The 18,033-nt window shown below is 38.6% G+C and overlaps 1 protein-coding gene across 3 annotated transcripts in view; it reads right to left on the reverse strand.

The window, feature by feature from the left end:
* Positions 1 to 2,415: 2,415 nt before the first annotated feature.
* The window catches only part of ASB15 (ankyrin repeat and SOCS box containing 15), a 47,902-nt gene continuing 32,284 nt past the window's right edge, over positions 2,416 to 18,033 (reverse strand). For all 3 annotated transcript variants that reach the window (XM_088799943.1, XM_074315653.2, XM_019750030.3), the window contains 5 exons: positions 13,679 to 13,924; positions 11,805 to 11,976; positions 9,615 to 10,185; positions 8,946 to 9,099; positions 2,416 to 5,206 (listed from right to left, as the gene is read on the reverse strand). In XM_088799943.1, coding sequence (XP_088656069.1) covers positions 5,034 to 5,206; positions 8,946 to 9,099; positions 9,615 to 10,185; positions 11,805 to 11,976; positions 13,679 to 13,924 — 1,316 coding nt within the window. In that variant the 3' untranslated portion in view covers positions 2,416 to 5,033. The remainder of the gene's footprint in view (positions 5,207 to 8,945; positions 9,100 to 9,614; positions 10,186 to 11,804; positions 11,977 to 13,678; positions 13,925 to 18,033) is intronic.

The following is an 18,033-nucleotide window of genomic DNA, read 5'->3' on the forward strand; positions in this document are numbered from 1 at the left end:
ACTGTTAACATCGTCCAGTCCAAGGCGATTAAACTTGTCACTTCATTGGAACAGTATTAAACCAATTGGGATTACTAGATCTTTAGGGATATGTAGACATTCACAAACATAGATTGTTGACCACTGAATGTCATGTCTAGTTATCTGACTTCCAAGGAAGCATAAAACATAGCTTCCTTGAGAAGCCAGTGCAGACTTCACTTCATATGAAAAGAACCTGATACTGGTATCTCACACCTGCTCAATCCCAGAGCTAGTATCACATTCAGCGCCCGCCACACCTGCTTCTTTACCCAACACTGTGGGCTGCTTCCAAGTTTTACCTTAAATCTCACTGGGAGAACTGGGATGGAAGAATTCCAAGGCAAGAGAAATGGCTGCTCCCCGTTTACCCGAATCTGAAGCACAGAATGTTAGTGTCCATCCCGCGGCCTCTGGTGGACTCACTGGCCAATCCAACCTTAGAACTCGGGCGCTCCCAGTGCCCAGATTCAAATTACTAGGCTGTCACCTTCCAAAAACAGCAAATCCCCAGACGTCTCTAGCACTCTCGGAGGTTACAAAACACAGGCCACCGAGGTCAAGTAAGTCTATTCCTTCTACACATCTTCTCCCCTGAGAAGCCCTTTCGTCCCTTTTCAACAGTTGATAATTGGGGCTTTACTAAGCAAAAGTGAATGTGAGGGGTTACGTGCGAGGGATCATTCTCTGCTGTTTTTATTATGAAAATTATTTATAGATGATAGTGAGTTTATATGATAGTGAGAATTATTTATAGATGATCTCTAACATTATTTTTTATATTTTCACATCTAAGCACCACAGTCTGCAGACTCGTACCATGAGAGCAAGATTCTTACCTTTTGCATCTCTGGCATTGTCACTATGTAATAATAATGAGCGCTCATGTTCCACATGTACTTACTTACTCTATGTTAGACAATGTGTTTATACATTTATTGTGTGTCTTATTCAAATTCAAGCAGCTAATAATTGTTGGAGGCTGGTTCAAACTCAAGTCTGTTTGACTACAAAGTGTGTGCTCTTACCTACGGCACTATATTGCACTGCTAATATGCCATATTGTGACGCATGTGTATATGTGTATGTGTCTATGTCCTGTATATGTACTGTGTATGCATGATGGAGATACACCAGGGGTGCCAAAAAGATGTATACAAGTAGACACTTTGGTCAACGTTGCTCAAGCAGTAGTTCGCCGTAATCACAAGTGTCTGGATGTGGATGGTAACCACTTTGAGCACCTCTTGGAGTTGGAGGAGTCAAATGTGACTTGTATTCATCTTTTATTATCAGTATATATTGAGTATTACAATTTTAATATAGTTTTCCTTTCTTAAAATGTGTATACATTTCATTTTGTCCCATAAATAACTTGAAGCAGCTTAGAGTTTTTACATGTCCTAAATAATTTATGATTTGGAAGGTGACAATATATATAAGAGTAATGTGACTTGAAACCAAAATTTGGATAAGAATGTCTGGTAAAAGGTCAACGAAGAGGCTTAAGTGTGTTCTCCGTGTCATAAAACACACGTGTGTGTGTGTGTGTGTGTGTGTGTGTGTAGTTTCCTTGCTGTCTGACCCATATGTACTGATTTTTCAAAAGCCTGCATCTAAGGGGGTGTTACCTATGAATATTTGCTGTTCAACATTTACACAATTGTTTCCACATCTTCTGCACTATTGCCTGGAAACATGACCTGTGACTGACTAAAATGATTGAACCATATTCCTCCAGAGGCACTTGGTTTCAATGTGCTTCTGAAATTATTTTAGGTTGGAAATGGAAATGCTATTTAAAGATCACCTACTGAAAAACTAAACAAGCTACACTCACATAAGAGGTCATAGCTGCTTCTTTCCACCCTGGCTTTCTGTACAGCACAAAATAAAATCCATAGTCACCAAAACAGCCACGACATCGTGGCAGCATGGGAAGACGTCATTAAAACTCTCTCATGTGGATTCCATAGTGGTTCAGTAGGCAGCACTGCAGAGCATTGGGCTTCTCCACAGGGTCACTGGGGAGAAGCAGCTGTTACCCTTTCCCAGATCAAGTTACATATTCTAGGAGAAACAGAATCCTAATTAGATAGAAATTCATTCCCCTTACCATCCAGCCCACTCAAAAACAAAAACAGTGCTAGGAAAGTTCAAAATGTGATAGGGATAAAAATCAAATCCATTTTGGATATAGTGGTGGCGTCAGTTTCACAGAACACATTTCTTCCTGCTTTACAAACACCAAAAGAAGAATTTTCAAAACCTATAGCATGTGCAGTCATGCTTTGTATTCAAGTATTTCCTGAATATACTCACATAAAATACATTAAAGAAAATGTTAAAGTGTAAGTTTATCTAATACCTGAAGTGTTATATGGCAAACTTACATCCTCATTCTTATTATTTTATTTATTTAGTGCACTATTTACTGGTAACAGTGCATTTTAGCCACAAGTAAGAAAACAACAGAGGAATCATGAAATCCTACACCTACAACATTAGAGTTCTAAGTATGTTGTAGTTTAATTTATATCAGAATATATCCTCTAGGGAATACAAGGAGTTAAAACTACAGCTCTAATTGTACAGTTATTTTTAATACTTATTGTCTCACAAAGATAACTAAAGCTAAGTATAATTTCAAAAATTCACAAACCAGTGAGGCATTACTATTGAAAGAATACAGTAACTCTTAAGATACAAATAAATATAAGAAAAACACATTCAAATCTAAGAATAATACATTTAAATAATTACATTATTAAAGCTAAACTGCCAATTCAGATATTTAAAACTACCAATTTACTATGAAGTCACTAGTTACATTTGTCTGGGTCTTGTATAACATTCATTCATTCAATATATTTGGCAAATAATTTTTGAGATCTCTGTGCTCTAGGGAATGTATTTGGCCCTAAGAAAACACTGGAAAACAAAGCAGACGTAGACCCTGCCCTCATAGAGCTTACAGTTTTGTGGGGCAGACAAATGAGAGCATAGGCACCTACACAGAATACAGCATGAGAAGGGCTGTGCTGGAGCCTCCCTTCCTAGAGGAAGCAGCATTCATGCTGAGACCTGTAGGATAAGGACGTGGAAAGAGGATTTCAGGCCGAGGAAAAAGAAAATGCAAAGACCCCTTGGTGCAAGAGAGCCTGGTCTATTCTATAGCAATGGCATCCGAACAAAGAACCTCAGATACTTGTCAGACCAGAATGAAATTTTCGCCCATCGATGGGGAAATGCAGATAGTGTGCTAAGTCTTTTCAAAGCTAAAGTCATTGGATTTTTAATAATTGAACTTAAGGCCACTTTATTTTCTGGCATTAAAATGGTGCCTCTTTTATGAACTGATGGTGACAATAGATGATATATAGACATATATTTAATAAATGACCCTGTTTTAAAAATTAATAAAATAAAAACTACGAGTGTATAGATTTTATATGAGCCTGGGAATCACTGTTCAAAGATTAAACTTCGAAAAGGTATTTAATATGGTTAAAGGGGAGGGGTGAGGGAGACATCAAGGGATGAGGCTACGGAGGAAGGCATGGAGGGCCATGAAAAACATTTGGGTTTTATCCTTAGAACAATGGGAATGATTTTAAGCAAGGGACTGGAACTCTACTTACCTTTGTAAAAAATCACTCCAGGAATTTGTGTGTAGGATGCATGTTGAATGGGACAAGACAACAGGAAGGAAGGCCAGGTAGGCGGCATAAGAGTATCCCAGGAAAAAGGAGATAATAGCTGGCACGAGGAGCAAATCAGTGAGCCTGAGTGGAAGACGACTTCCAGAGATACACTTACCAGGATTTGGCCATCTGCTATATTGGGTAAGGAAAACGGGATGGCCAAGGCTGATGTCCAGGTTTTTGACTTGGGAAAATGAATTGAGAACTGTGCTAACTGTTGAGCTAGAGAATGTAAGAGAGTCTTTTTGCAGAGGAAGATGGTGAGTTCATTTGGAACAGGGTGAGTTTGAGGTGTCTTTGTGTTCAAATTCCATTTGGCCAGTGGTCTACACACGTCTCAAGCACATGAGAAAAGGAGCTGAACTTTGGATGTAAATTTTATAGTCCACAGCACATAGGTAGTAATTGAAACTGTGGACAGGGATGAAATCTCCCAGAGAACACAGCATAAGAAGAGGGCTTAAGGTATATTACTAAAGGGTTGGCAGGAGGTGAGCAACGCAGGAAGAAGCCAGAAACAGAGCAGTCTGGGAGGTGGGAGGAGAGCCAAGAGAGCAAGATGTCGTGAAAACCAAGGGAAGACCTTCTCAAGGAGGGGGCAGGCGACAGTATCAGATGCTGCAGGAATCATCTTAGAGGACTGAAGAAGAATGCACATTGAAATTAGCAAGAGGAAGAGATTAAGGACCTTGAGAAGGGCAGTGGAGAAAGCAGACGCCAGATTATAGTGTGTGAATCTGTCGGCAGGAAGGACTTCTGTCACACAGCATAACTGTGAAAGAGAGGAGGGGAATAGGCCAGCAACTGGCTGAACGTGTGGGTTTGAGAGAGTGGTTCTTTGTTTTATAAACATCGGCGAGACTTGCTCATGGATATTGTAGAAGCACTTGATAGAGTTTGAAGACTTGTTGCAAGGGAAGATAATAGAAATTCAAATATAAAGTATTGACTTGCTTAAAAAAAAATCACAGTGTAACCAAAGGGATGGTTACCAGAAGGGGGGAATGGATAAAAAAGGTGAAGGGAAATACAGTCAATAATATTGTGATAACTTTGCATGGCGACAGATGATTACTAGAATTAGTGGATTGTAAGGCATACAAATGTTGAATCACTATATTACACACCTGAAACTAATACAATATTATATATTAACTATACTTAAATTTTAAAAAATCACAATGTAAAGGTCTTTAAAGATGTAAAATGCAGTGTTCCCATGAGAACACGGGATCCCATTACAAAACTGTCGATGGATTTAAACCGATTCCAAGAAATTCTCTGAGGGAATCCCATTGTAAAATAGTTTTAGATGAGGTTTAGCTCCTGTCCATAGAGATCATACTCTTTAAATAATATGTATCTTTGAATAATTGGTGGTAGAGGAAGCTTCTCCATTGAGGCTGGCTGGCAGAGTCGTTGGAGGCCCACAAGTCTTCGAATTTTTAGCCGACACAAATGCTTTAGTGAGCAAGGGTTCTCTAAAATGAATGGGAAAAACAAGCAAAAAATAAAAACAGTATTAGTGGAGTGACCTGTAAGATACAGACTGTTTTAGAATAACATTAACTGGTGACTTGAAGCAAAATTTAAATTGCAATTAAGTGTTCCAGGCTGTGCCCCTAGAAGAGAAGCTCCAGGGAGACAGACATTTCGTCTGTCTCTGTGTCTGGAGGAGTCTGGCTCATAACGGGTGTTCAGCTGGGATATGTTAAATGAAAGAATACACTTGATTTAAGAAAGCAAGAGCTGGCATCTCCTCTTACTTGTTTTTTAGAATTGAGTGTCACAGAGATATATTTCTTTACTTGCTCTCTCTTCTCCCGGTCTTTCTGATGAATAATTATCCAGGAAACATCTGATGCAAATGATTCCATATGTCCATTATTCAGTCTTAGGTTGATTTCAGTGAAATCTACATAGGTTCCTTCAACAGCTGATTTAGTCTTTATTTGCAACTCTGACTTTATATTACAGTTACAGTACTGGCACGTTACCCAGCAATAGGAACAAGTGGAAAGGCAGCATAGCACAGGCTCAGCTGTAGGCTCTGGACTCAGTCAGCCTGGGTTAAAACCTTGGCTCTGCCCCTTAGTATTTGTGTGACCTTGGACGAGTTCCTCAGCCTCTGTGAACTCAGTATTCTCACCTGTGAAATGTGGATGAGAATGGGACCTACCTCTTAGGGTTGCTTGAAGATCAAACAAATTAATTCATGTAAAGTATTAGAAAAATACTTGGTACCTGGTAGCCTAACCATTTAATATGAACTATCACTCAATTAAAAGATATTATATTTCTGTTACATTTGAGATTATAAACATTCCAATTATCTTTTTTAAAAAAAATAAAAACTATGTTTTTCAAAAACTATTGAGGCAAAATAATTGTTACCAAAATAGGCAGAATAAACCCATCTTAAAAAAAAAAAAAAAAAAAATCACCATTTTCTTTTCTTCCCTAACAAATATACTGCCTTACATATACCTGGAGGAATTCTGACATCCAGTGGTTAGCTGTACTCATAGCAATCAACTGACACAGTTGAAATAATGGATGACTGAAACAACAACCAAAAAGCCTTTCTCATCTTATTCTTACTTGGATTGCCCTTCTAAAGTCATAACAATTGGTGATTGTTTTGTAAAACAAACACATGGACAATTAACTACCAATTAGATGCAAAATCTGTGCCATGCCACTCTGCCTGGCATTGGAGAAAGAGCCTGTGTTTTGACGTGACACAGACAAGGGTTCAAATCGTTGCTTTGTTCTTTTCTGTGTCTATAGCTTCAGGACATGAACTAATGTAAGCCTTAGGGTTTTTGCCCTTATAAGCTCCAAAAGGTTTTAACCTTTTTATTGTAAAATAAAATATAGATAGAGCAACTACACAAATGTATAGTTCTTTAAGTTATTATAAAAGGTGGTTAGTTGAACATCTTTGATCAGCTCCCAGGTTCATGAACAGAACTTCCTCAGCTGCCCCAGAATTCCCTACACAGTCCATCCCCCACTTCATTACTTCCTCCCCTATAAGGAACCACCGTTCTGACTTTTATATTAACCACTTCCTGTAGAGCTCCATCATCTCAGTGTGCTAACCATCACTGTAGTGTCAATAATATATTTTAAATTTTGATATGTCTATTTCTATTTTTTCTTATAATAAAAATGTGTGGCATTTGACTGTGATAATTTCCTGTTGCTCATTGTTATGTGAATTTAGTTTTCCTGAATTTCTAGAAGAATGCTAGGTTTAAGATAGCTCTTCTAAGTTACAGAGCTTCCTATTCTGTTGTCTTCTTGCAATGACCCAAAATATGGTGGCTTGATCCCCGAGGTTTCCTGGTTTTGTTTGGTCACCTCCATACTTTTATGCGCTCTCTCTTGTCTCTGTTTTGCTTGATTTTGATTTTACTCCCAATGTGGGCCTCAGTTCAGAAAGAGAGTACTGACAGTCCAGTTTCATGAATTCCTAGGGTTCAGACTCTTTTGTAATTCCCCTTAGCTTTAGTTTTTTATTGATAAAAATTTGCATGATAACACCCAACTCTACAAGTTGTGAGGATTTTGTGACATACTTTACATATATATTTCATACTTCACATAAACTTACCATGTAATAAAAATAATATAAAACACTAATATTTTAGTTTTTAAAATAGCTAAATTTATTGAGAGTTTTTAATGTGTTAGACAGTGCTAAGAACCTTGCACATACCATCTCTTTAAATTCCCACAACAAATGTATGAGGTAACTACTACCCTAGCCCCATTTTGCAGTGGGAAAACCTTGGCGTAAAAAGGGTAAGTAACTTTCTCAAAGTCACATAGCTAGTATTACTATCTTGGTCTTTTTGCAGGAAATAAAAATTCTCCTCTCCTTAATGAAACAAAAATGATACAATAAATTGTTGCTTGTTTCCATGAAAATACCAGCCCTGAATAATACATACACTATATAGCCCAGCAATTCCACTCCTAGGTGAGGCCAGAATTCCATCCAACATAGGTCCATCTCACACCAGAGGTCAATTTCTGGGCTCTAAGATTCCTGTTTTAGTTGCCACAAAGTCTCTTCTATTGTAGAACTCATTCCAGGGGAAGAGCCATTTGAGGAAAATCCATGCTTCCCTCCAAATCTGCATTGGGTTGAACTATCATTCTTTCTAGCTAACCAGCCCCCATCCTTCTCACCAACCTACATCTCTTGTTGCCTTGGTCCAAATAGTCCAAATTCAGATGAATTAATTTAATGTATAAGACTGAAACTAAATGCTTAAATGAAGACCACTATGTCACTTATATTTCTTTTTATAGAACTTTATACCTAACAAATTTGGTATGTGAATCAGCTCAACATTTCAGTTTCACCTGTTGGCTGTAAAATATAATCTAACTAATTTTCATAAAATTTGCCCGATCCTAAAGAACAGGTGTTGAGGTTTTGTTATCCCATCCAAGGCCTATTTAGGTGTATTAAAAGTGCCAGAATATTTAAATGTAATGTAAAGTTGTATGATGTTCTTTAGACTCCATGAAATTGATGTCCAAGTAGGTTTTGAAAGTTCATTTTTCCAAACTCATATTTTGAAAGAGAAAACCTCGCTAGTCTAATTTTTTCTGCTTTCTATTTGTATTTGGAGTAATTTTAGATGCAATTTTATTGAAACTTTTGTGATATGATTCACTTTTATGATTATAAGTAAACTTTAACCCGGAGAATACAAAATAGCCTGACAATAATACAAACTTTTGATGGTAGGAATTTGTCAATGAAGACCTGAGAGAAAGCATATCAAAAAGGATAATTCTAATTCACTTCGTTTATTTATTTACTCAGTACTTACTGAGTATTTACCACTTAGTAGGCATTACACTAAGTCTTGAGAATACAAAAAATAAACAAAACAGATCTCTGCCCACATGGAAATTAAGTCTACATACATTATATTATAGAAGTCAACTTAACTTTTAAAAAATGAGTTCTAGTCAGAATGTTAATATAGTTATAATATTACCCACTAAACACTTTGGAATATATCAAGAAAAGCAAGAAATTGGTATCTTACATCAGAGGAAGTATTAAGGATGATTTTAAAAAACAGGTAATTCTGGAAAGAAGTAGCATTGCAAAAGTATCAAAGATGACACTAAGAAACTTCCCCCCTATACATTCTTCATTAACATTTTTGTAGGCAAAACTTTTTTTTTTACCTAGTATCCGGCGGATTTCCGGCCATTCTCTCTGTGCTTCCAGTGCAGACTTCAGTTTAGCGCACAAAGGGACATAATCCATGTAATCTATTAATATGCGGATAACGCTGCCAACCAAGTGTTTCATCCAAGGAACTGTAATAAACTCACAGAACTGAGAGAATTGATTAAAAATTTAATTTAGTTATACTTTTAATATACCATATAATTAAACACCCTTGTTATGACAATTACTATCTTTGTCTTTTTTACAGGTAATAAAAGATCCCTCCTTGTAATGAACAAAAAAGAAAAACATCGTTTTCTTGTTTCTGTGAAAATATGAGCCCTGGAGTTACATATATGGCTCTGATGCGATTGTAGTCAACATAACGTGGAAGAATCATGCTTCTTTCCATGATTCTTCTTTCCATGCTCCTAGCCCAAATATTCCACTGAACAAGCGTAAGTTGTTAACTGCATACACCTTCACATTCTTTTACATTCAGTTTCCACTTCAAGAAAAACAGACACCATCTTTTTGCCTCGCTTTACGCTTATAGCCCCATATTATCGCCAACAAAAAATCCAAGAACGATAAAAATGTAAAAGGTAGAGTTGATTTCTCTTTTCCTGTTACGTCTCTAAGTTAGGATGATGACTCAACATGAATGAAAGGCTGTAACTCACCGGGTTATCTTTTATTACACAGGATGTCCATCCTGGCAGTACCTCTTCCTCTATCTCTGACCACACAAACGAATTTCCGAAGATGTCCCCGTGCATGCACTCAAAGCACATCTCCACTTGGTAGCCGTTATTCAGCAACAGCCTCAGCATTGCCTCATCGTTTAGGGCGTACTGAATGGCACTGGGGAACCGAGTGTCATTCACATGCATGAAATAACAGTTGACATTAGCTCCATGGGCGAGAAGCAGCCGGACGATTTCATGATTATTGGCCCGCACTGCCACAAGGAGGCAGTTGAGGGGATCTAAGTTTGGGTCGGCACCTGCATTCAGAAGGACTTCTGTGCAATGGATGTCATTATTAGAAACCGCGAAATAGAGCGCAGTCTTCCTTTCATCGTCGTAGCTCTCGGAAATGTGGTCAGCAAGCAGAGAATTGACGTCAAAGCCATTTTCAATGAGCAGTTCCAGGCACTGTACGTTTTGTCCGTCTGCTGCGGAGTGAATTGGTGTTAGCCCACTTTTCCATATTGCATTTTTGGATGTTACTGGGATAAGATATTTCAGCGCACTAAAACAAAAACAAACAAAACAAAATAGCCACATGGCATGAAGAAAATCAAGAAATTAAATAAACCAGCTTTCTCACTAGACAAATGAATGCTGTTTCTTTAGTTTATTTTTGCTAGATAACCTTATACAAAGACATTTAACCTTTGTCCATTGACTTGCTATTTAATATAATTTAGTTTAGTTTTGATTTAGCTTCTCATTCTAAACAGTCCTGGGGATCATGCTGATCATCTTATATATTTTAGAATTTCATCCTAGAATTTTAGAATTCAGGAGCCTTCCTCATCTTCCAGTTCTTCTCTGAACAAGATAATATTTATCACTAACCAATGCTAACTTAGTGAAAAAAATAAGAGTAAGCACATCTGATGCCATAGAGGAATGCTTCACCCTCTTGACCATTAGAATCATAAAGTCACAGGAAGTTAGGGCTGGAAGTGACGTTGGATATCACTTAGTCCAATACTTTCATTTAACAGAAGAGCAATATGAAGTCTGCAGAAATGACTTGTCCAAGGTCAAATGGATATGGAGCAAGGACTAGAATTTAGGCCTCTTGAGTTCTCATTCATTACTCCTCTTTCTTCCTGAGCAATCTATGCTTTAATATTGGCCAGGTCATGTCTGCTTTAATATTGGCCAGGTCATGACTTGAAATTGAATTGCTAGCCACAAGAAGGGTCTTTATGATTTTTATCATCCTTACATCAGTCCAATGGAGATAACTAACTGCAGCTTATGGTTCTAAGAACTTGAGATAGTTGTACATTTCACAGGTGACTACCAACCAGAAACATGTGAGAGCCACCAGCAAGTATAACTTGATCTCTTGTGCCTAATTCAGAGCTACCAAGTGTGAATTTATGAACACTGGGAATAAAGCCAGGTAAACTTTGACAACGTGTCACTTAGCGTCAATTACGTGTCATTGGCCACTTAACTTAGCTAACGTGGCCAATGAAAGTGATAAAGCCTAACTATTTCAAACTTTTTGAACTTATAAAATATATTTAATTGCCTAAAACCACCCTCTCGGGGTGGGTAGTTTAATATGGTGATTACAGACTTCTACTGAGTGAATTTTGGCACGTTTTGTGATTGAAAAACCTATCCAACCATTTTTTTCAGAATAAAGATATCTAAACTTATAATTAAACTGTTTTACTCAGTAATATATTTTGTATTATGCTATAATAGCCATACATGGTAATAAATAACCCAAGTAATACTGAGAATATTTTTACAAATTTTAATTCTTTGCCAAGGGCAAAATTTTTAGAAAGTCTGTAGCCTTTAGTTAAACACTTAAAACAAAAACAAAAACAGAAAGGCACATTTGGGTGGCTTGTGCAGAATTCTCATGTGTAACTTCTTTCTAAAAGAGAAACTCCTTTCATTATAGAAGTAGTGTACATTCAATGTGGAAATTTTATAAAGTACACGAATATATTTTAAAAAGAGGAAACCAAACAAATATTTAGAAAAACAAAACTTGTGAATATTTTGCCTATTTCTTTTTGGATTTGGGGTATTATTACATAGATAGACATGATTATACTATATAAGCAAATTTGTATTTTTCAACTTAAAATGATCATCCTATGAGTCACTACTCACAGATAGTGCCCCTCGTAGGCAGCTCGGTGTATAGGAAGATGCCCTGCTCTGTTAGGTATGTTTCCACTTCCTCCATATTCCAGTAAGAGGGAAATGCAGTCAGGATTGCCCCCTCCTGCTGCCTCAAACAACACTGACGCCCCATCATCCGCCAAAGCAAACACATCACCGCCTGGCCAAATAAAACAGAAAATACGTGGCATAGTGGTAACTGGGTAGATTGCCAAGATAGTCTCCTTAAAAATAACCCATTGTTTTCCTTTCTGGTTAAGACTTAAAATTAAAAGCATAGAATTAAGAACATCTATGTTTTCAATGTTTTAATAGGCAATCATGCAGCATGTTTCATTTCAGTAGAAAAGTCTTTGCATCACAAGAACATCTGAGAAACCAACAAATCAATGTCTATAATAGACCAATGCTCCCAGGAAAAGGGATAGTTACACTTTGAAGTTTTAAGACAACAGTTAACACTATTAAATTTCAACAAATATTTATCAACTGCTCTCTATGTGCAAACACTGTGTGTGATCTTCAACAGAAGATACTAAGATGAGTTGATCTGACTATTTTAAGAAGCTCAGAGGGACGGTGAAACAAAATATCATCAAAGAATACAAACTGTGTAACATTCAGGTGGCAATCAGGACTAAGAGGCCTGACGCAGGGGAAAGAGTATGTGTTTGGATGATGGCGCTGCCGGTGACCAGGAGTTTGGGGCAAGCTATGTACTTCTGTGAACCTCCATCTCCTCATCTGTAAACGAGGGTGACACAGCTTATGTCATAGGGCCTATTTGATCACTGAATGAGGTTGCACTTTAGGGGCCCCAAAAATGTTAGTCTTTCCCCCATAGAGGATTCTGGGGGACCAAGCCTTTATTTACAGATGAGGAAACTGCGGACCAGGTGTTTAGGTAACTAGGCTAGAGTCAGACAACGAGTACGTGGCAGAAACTGTTTTCAGATTTTGCCCTCTTCATTCCTCGTTTTGTAGTTGTATAAAGCACCTGAAGGTTTCCAAAGAGGGGCGACATCACAGTCTGTTGGGCAGAATGGGGGAAGGCTTCAGGGAGAAGTTGACTTTGAATTATGTTGGCCAGGATTCCAAATGAGGGCAAAGACCTGGCCCAAACCCAGACAGCGGGAACGTGAGGAACGTTAGGGAGCACTGCTCCTGTGATCTGCCTGGAACACAGGATACAAGTCTGGGGCAGTGAGGGCTATACCTGCTAAAGCAGGCAGGATGATGCAGAGGGTCCCGTGCGAGACTCAGGGCAGCAGGAAGCCACTGAGTGTCTGCGAATAGTTGGCAGCATTGTAGCTGCTCTTTAGAAGGAGGAGCTGAGGTCAGCAGGTAGCATGTATTCTTTGATGGGGAGACTGGAAGCCTGGAGAACAGTTAAGAAATGATTGCATTGGTCCAGGGAAGATGTGAGGGAATGAGCAGGATGCAAACCAGAGGGGCTGCCAAGGTGAGAACAGGTGAGCGAGACACTAGCACGTGGCAACTGGCTAGATTTGGAAAAGGAAGAATCAGAGGTAAACCTAAGCTTTCAGTCTTGGTTGAGAGAAAGGATTAAATCAAAAGCGTGAAAGAAGGGAAATTCAGTTGAGGAGATGAGTGTGAAACCTTGGTGAGCCATCTATGTGAAAACTGGGCTGTCTCTGGAGCGAGCAAGCGGGGATGGGCACGCAGATATGCAGGGTGTCACCGAGATGTGGACTAGAGGGCTGTTGAGGTGATGGAGGACAGGGCACCAAAGTCTGGTGCCCAGTGACATTCAGGAGAGGAGCAGGAGCCAGTGAGGAATGGAGGACAGGACATCCAAGAGGCAGGACAGAGTGAGGACCGCGCAATTGCCTTTCCTGTACCTTTGTGGATTAGGTGTTCCAACACCTCGCAGTGGCCGAACTCCGCAGCCACACCTAGCGGTGTGATGCCAAACCCGTCCCTCAGGTGCACGTTGCCGCCGTGCTTCAGCAGCAGGGCTATGAGGTCGTTGCGGCCTTGTTTGGCGGCTTCGTGCATTGCCGACCAGCGTTTGGCACATGGCTGGTCAAGGATGGAGTTGTGTTTGAGGAGAGTAGACACCATATCGTAGGAGCCGTTTCTTACAGCTTGAAGATGGTTATCAAAAGAACAATCGACAGTAGGCATATTAACACGGATATCTTAGATGGCATGAAACGAGTTACCCAATTTAATACCAAAGGAGATGTTAAGCTATTCCCGCCTGCAAGAGAATATTATGCTTTTCCTACACCTTCTATTTCTTATATGCAGATTTCTCTTGTGGAGTGGAAGCATGCAAGATGAGACTGCCTTTTCTTAGAGAGCTTGACCTACTGAGATTCAAGAGTTTCATGGAAAACAGTGCACATCACTAAGACAGGGTGTTGTGTGTAATCGTTCCAAACCTTGCTTTCTTCATTAACAAGATGAAAATAGCATCCACTGTTGGGTTGTATAAATTAAATAATGTATGCAAAAGCTTTAGTATGCACTAGGAGCTCAATAAGTGATAACTTATTATTAATATTATTTCATTACTTCTAGGATCCTAAAGCCACATACGTAAGTAATTTTTATCAAGTTTGCCCCTTCTCTAGAAAGAGTCTTCCCCCCGCCCCCCTGCCCCAACAAACAACAGTATGAAATGAGCTTCTCTTTCCCATGCTCGTACTGGGAGATTAGCAACAGGCATGTTTAGAATCTAGATCGGTCGGTTGTTCTGAACAGAAAAAGTGTGTGACAGCTAATGACTACAGTTTCAGAGGTTTGCTGAATCAGATGTCTCTCTCCCCCTCTGCTTGTTTCTCAGAGCCTGAAAGTACACTATTTAAAAGTGTTTTCCCCCTTAGATTATTAAGAGATTGTCCCAATTTAGACATATTTCTGAAAGATGTAATGCACTTTTCTCTTATCAGTAAGTAAAATCTTATTAAGAAATAGCAGGATGAATGATACTCTCTGCAAATGGAGATGAATACAGTTTCATTCATTCATTCATTCATTCATTCATTCATTCAATCTGTGCCGGCTATATGAGAGGTGCTAAATTAGGAAAAAGACAGAGGTAGTTCTCACGTGTGGAATTTACAGTCTAGGGAAGCCTATACTGTATTCTGTTTGAAGAGAGACTCAGAGTCTGGGCTTTTGCTGGGAAAGGCAGGAGGAGATGTGGGGTCACATACAACATCCCAGGCAGCCAGGAGGCAGAATGCGAAAAGGATGTGAGGCCACGGCAAGGGAGAGGGCTCCAAAAGTCATAAACAGAGGACAGAGACAAACTTTGCCTGCCACACTTGGAGGCAGGCAAGCCATCACTGCAGTGAGATTTCACTTTTTCCCCTCCTCACTGTCTAAATTAGAGTCTGTGGACAAATGCCTTTCTCTGAATCACCCACCTGCCACTGGCAGCTCTAATTACAGTGAATTACCTCATCGAGCTGGTGTTGCTGCAGAGCAAACATCAATACATTAAACAAACTGAGAGCTGTGTCCTCATTTATCTTCTTGCTCCTCCTATTGCATTTTTTTCTACTTAGAAATAATGTGTTAAATAATGAACCTCTTCTCTCATTATCTGTTTTCCTTTTGTTGGACTCAGAGAACATATCGATTAGAGATATTATTAGTCTTTCTTCATGACAATCACGGTATATAGGTCATATTCATCTGAAAGTAATTTTAAAACTAGAACTACTTGAATTTTTTTTTTTGGAACTAAGAATATATTTTATTTCCCATAAATAATAATATAAATTGTGGGGAGCTCCTCTCATAACCCATAAAGCCATTCCTAACCAATAAATGTCTGAAATAATGAAAACTAATAAGGCACAGTATTTGTGTAACATAACTAAGTAAAATACAAATTAAATAATTTATGAAATAAAAAATACATCTATATGTACCTTCAATAATAATGCTTGAAGAGAACCACGTTTCAGTTGAGGAGTTAGGGAATTCGAGAATTTTGTGTAGTTTATGGGCACTTTTGAACACTTCATATTCTGCTGTCACTTTTCCTTTTTATTTTAAATTTCTGTCATTTTCTTTCTGGGTATATGTGTTTTGTTCATGCAATTTACTAATCAGCAGTAGATTATTTTCTGAGTCATATGACATACAAATAGAGAAGGTTTTTCTGATGTATCTTGATGGATTGGAAGATTGAAAGAGGAGATGGAATAAACAGGATATATATTAATTTGTGAGAAAGAAAATGTCTGAAGTAAAATTAATTGGCTTCTTCTGTAGCCTGGGTCCCACTGGCCCGGACAATCCTGTGGCTATCTGATTGGACAGAGGTGACACCAATTTCAGAGGGGAGTCTGAGTGCAAAAACCCTGAATAAGTGTCAGAAAATCAGCAATCAGATACACACTACTCAGCAAATCACTGGGTAACGTGACTGTACCACATCAAAGTACCATGGTCAGGTCGGGTGGCTGATGGGCAAGAGAGGTCTAGGAGGACAAAAGGTGTGATTTTTTTTTGGGGGGGTGGGTGGGTATCTAAGGATGTTCCATAAAGACAAGGATGATAGGATTGGGTTAAGAAAAATAAAATGGCATTGCACCGAAAAATAAAAAGAACAACACTTTTTTTTTCTCTTATCTCTCCTTTATAAGCTAATGGACTGTGAGTAGCAAATTTCAAAGTAGCCCATAGAATCAGGAAGAAAACTGAGAAACTGTTATGGGTGATCCATTTTCCTATGACCCAAAAAGACCTAATGTGTTTTCCACAATGAAGGTCCTAAAGAAGGTAACCCAAGAAAAATTCTTATTCTCCAGAAATGTGGATGATGGGGACATAAGTGAAAACCTCCTGAATATTTCCTTCACGAAACTTTTATCTTCTCCTTGCTATTACCGCTTGGTTTTTAAAATTTATTATTTCCAAATGTTCACTTTATTTTGACTTTGCTAACTCAGGATCAAGTACTTTTCCCACACTTCAGATAATGCTAGAGAAACCAACAAACGAAACTTTGAAATGCATATAAATACTTAATGCTCTGTTATGGGCATTAAACATCAAAGAAAAATTTAAGTAAAGTAAAAAGAGACAAGTGAGTGACAATCATGACTTATTTGTCCCTTAAGAAATAAGTGGGTTGAGAATAGAAGTAGAGACTAATTCTAAATTTGCAATTTGAGATGGTATAAGAACTCTGGAGGAGTGACTTTTGTTTTCCTCTGTTTTGAAGAAATCAAAGACTATACAAACAGCAACAAATACATGGATGTCGCTGCAGATACTCCATGGTTTATGCCTTTACAAAAATAATATAAAAAATAATATAATCATAGTAACAGTGGCACAGCAACCCAGAGGTGTAATTGCAGCTTAAAAGGTTAAAAATCATTGTAAAAATCCCAGTTATTTTTGCACCTACCTAATATTAAGTGCCTGTAGTACCAGCTCAAGAAAAGAGCTTTGGTTTATTTATGAAAATCACCATGTTATGGTGATATAAGGCTGGTTAACATGGAGAGACAGCTATCTGTTCCCCTCTACTCGTGTTTCCCCTTTTCCTTTTAGCAACAGAAGCCCCCAGGTTTTAGCTGGACACAGTTTATCCAGGTAGAGACTACATCTCCAGGCCTGCCTTGCACCTAAGTGTGGCTACGTGACAAAATCTGCACTCACAGTGTAGGAATGAAAATGCTGGGTGCAATGCCCAGGTCAAGTTCTTAAACGTGAAGATGTTTTTTCAAGGCTTCCTCTTTCCTCCTTCCTGCTGGCTGGGAAATGGTGACATCTGAAACCCTGCCATCCTTGGGCCACTCGCTCTGAAATGTGTGTGAGAGAAATGAACTTCTTTTTAAGTTGTTGTTTGTTGGTTTTTTTTGTATCTGGGTTTGTTTTTCATTTGTTACAGAAGCTTTGCCAATACCCTAACTCTAATAATTAGATTGTTTGTCCCATCTAATCTGAATTCGGGAAGGCTGAAAGCTCTGACATGGGGCAAGAGGAAGCAAGAAGAAACCATATTGGAATGACCGCAGGCTGTGGTGACACTATTCATTTAGCAAGTTATGTCCAGAGGCAGAAGGCTGCCCAGCTCTCCCTCCCCTGTCTGCTGGTGACCTGTCTACACTCCAAGTCACAACTTAAGAGCAACTATCTCTTTGGAAGCGTCACAGATTCACTGCCTTCTTAGTTCCCTAATTTACTTTGAATACACACCTTTATTATAGTATTTCTATTTACA

Source organism: Rhinolophus sinicus, chromosome 8, assembly GCF_057876585.1.
Source record: "Rhinolophus sinicus isolate RSI-liver-muscle chromosome 8, RSI-T2T, whole genome shotgun sequence".
NCBI lineage: Eukaryota > Metazoa > Chordata > Mammalia > Chiroptera > Rhinolophidae > Rhinolophus > Rhinolophus sinicus.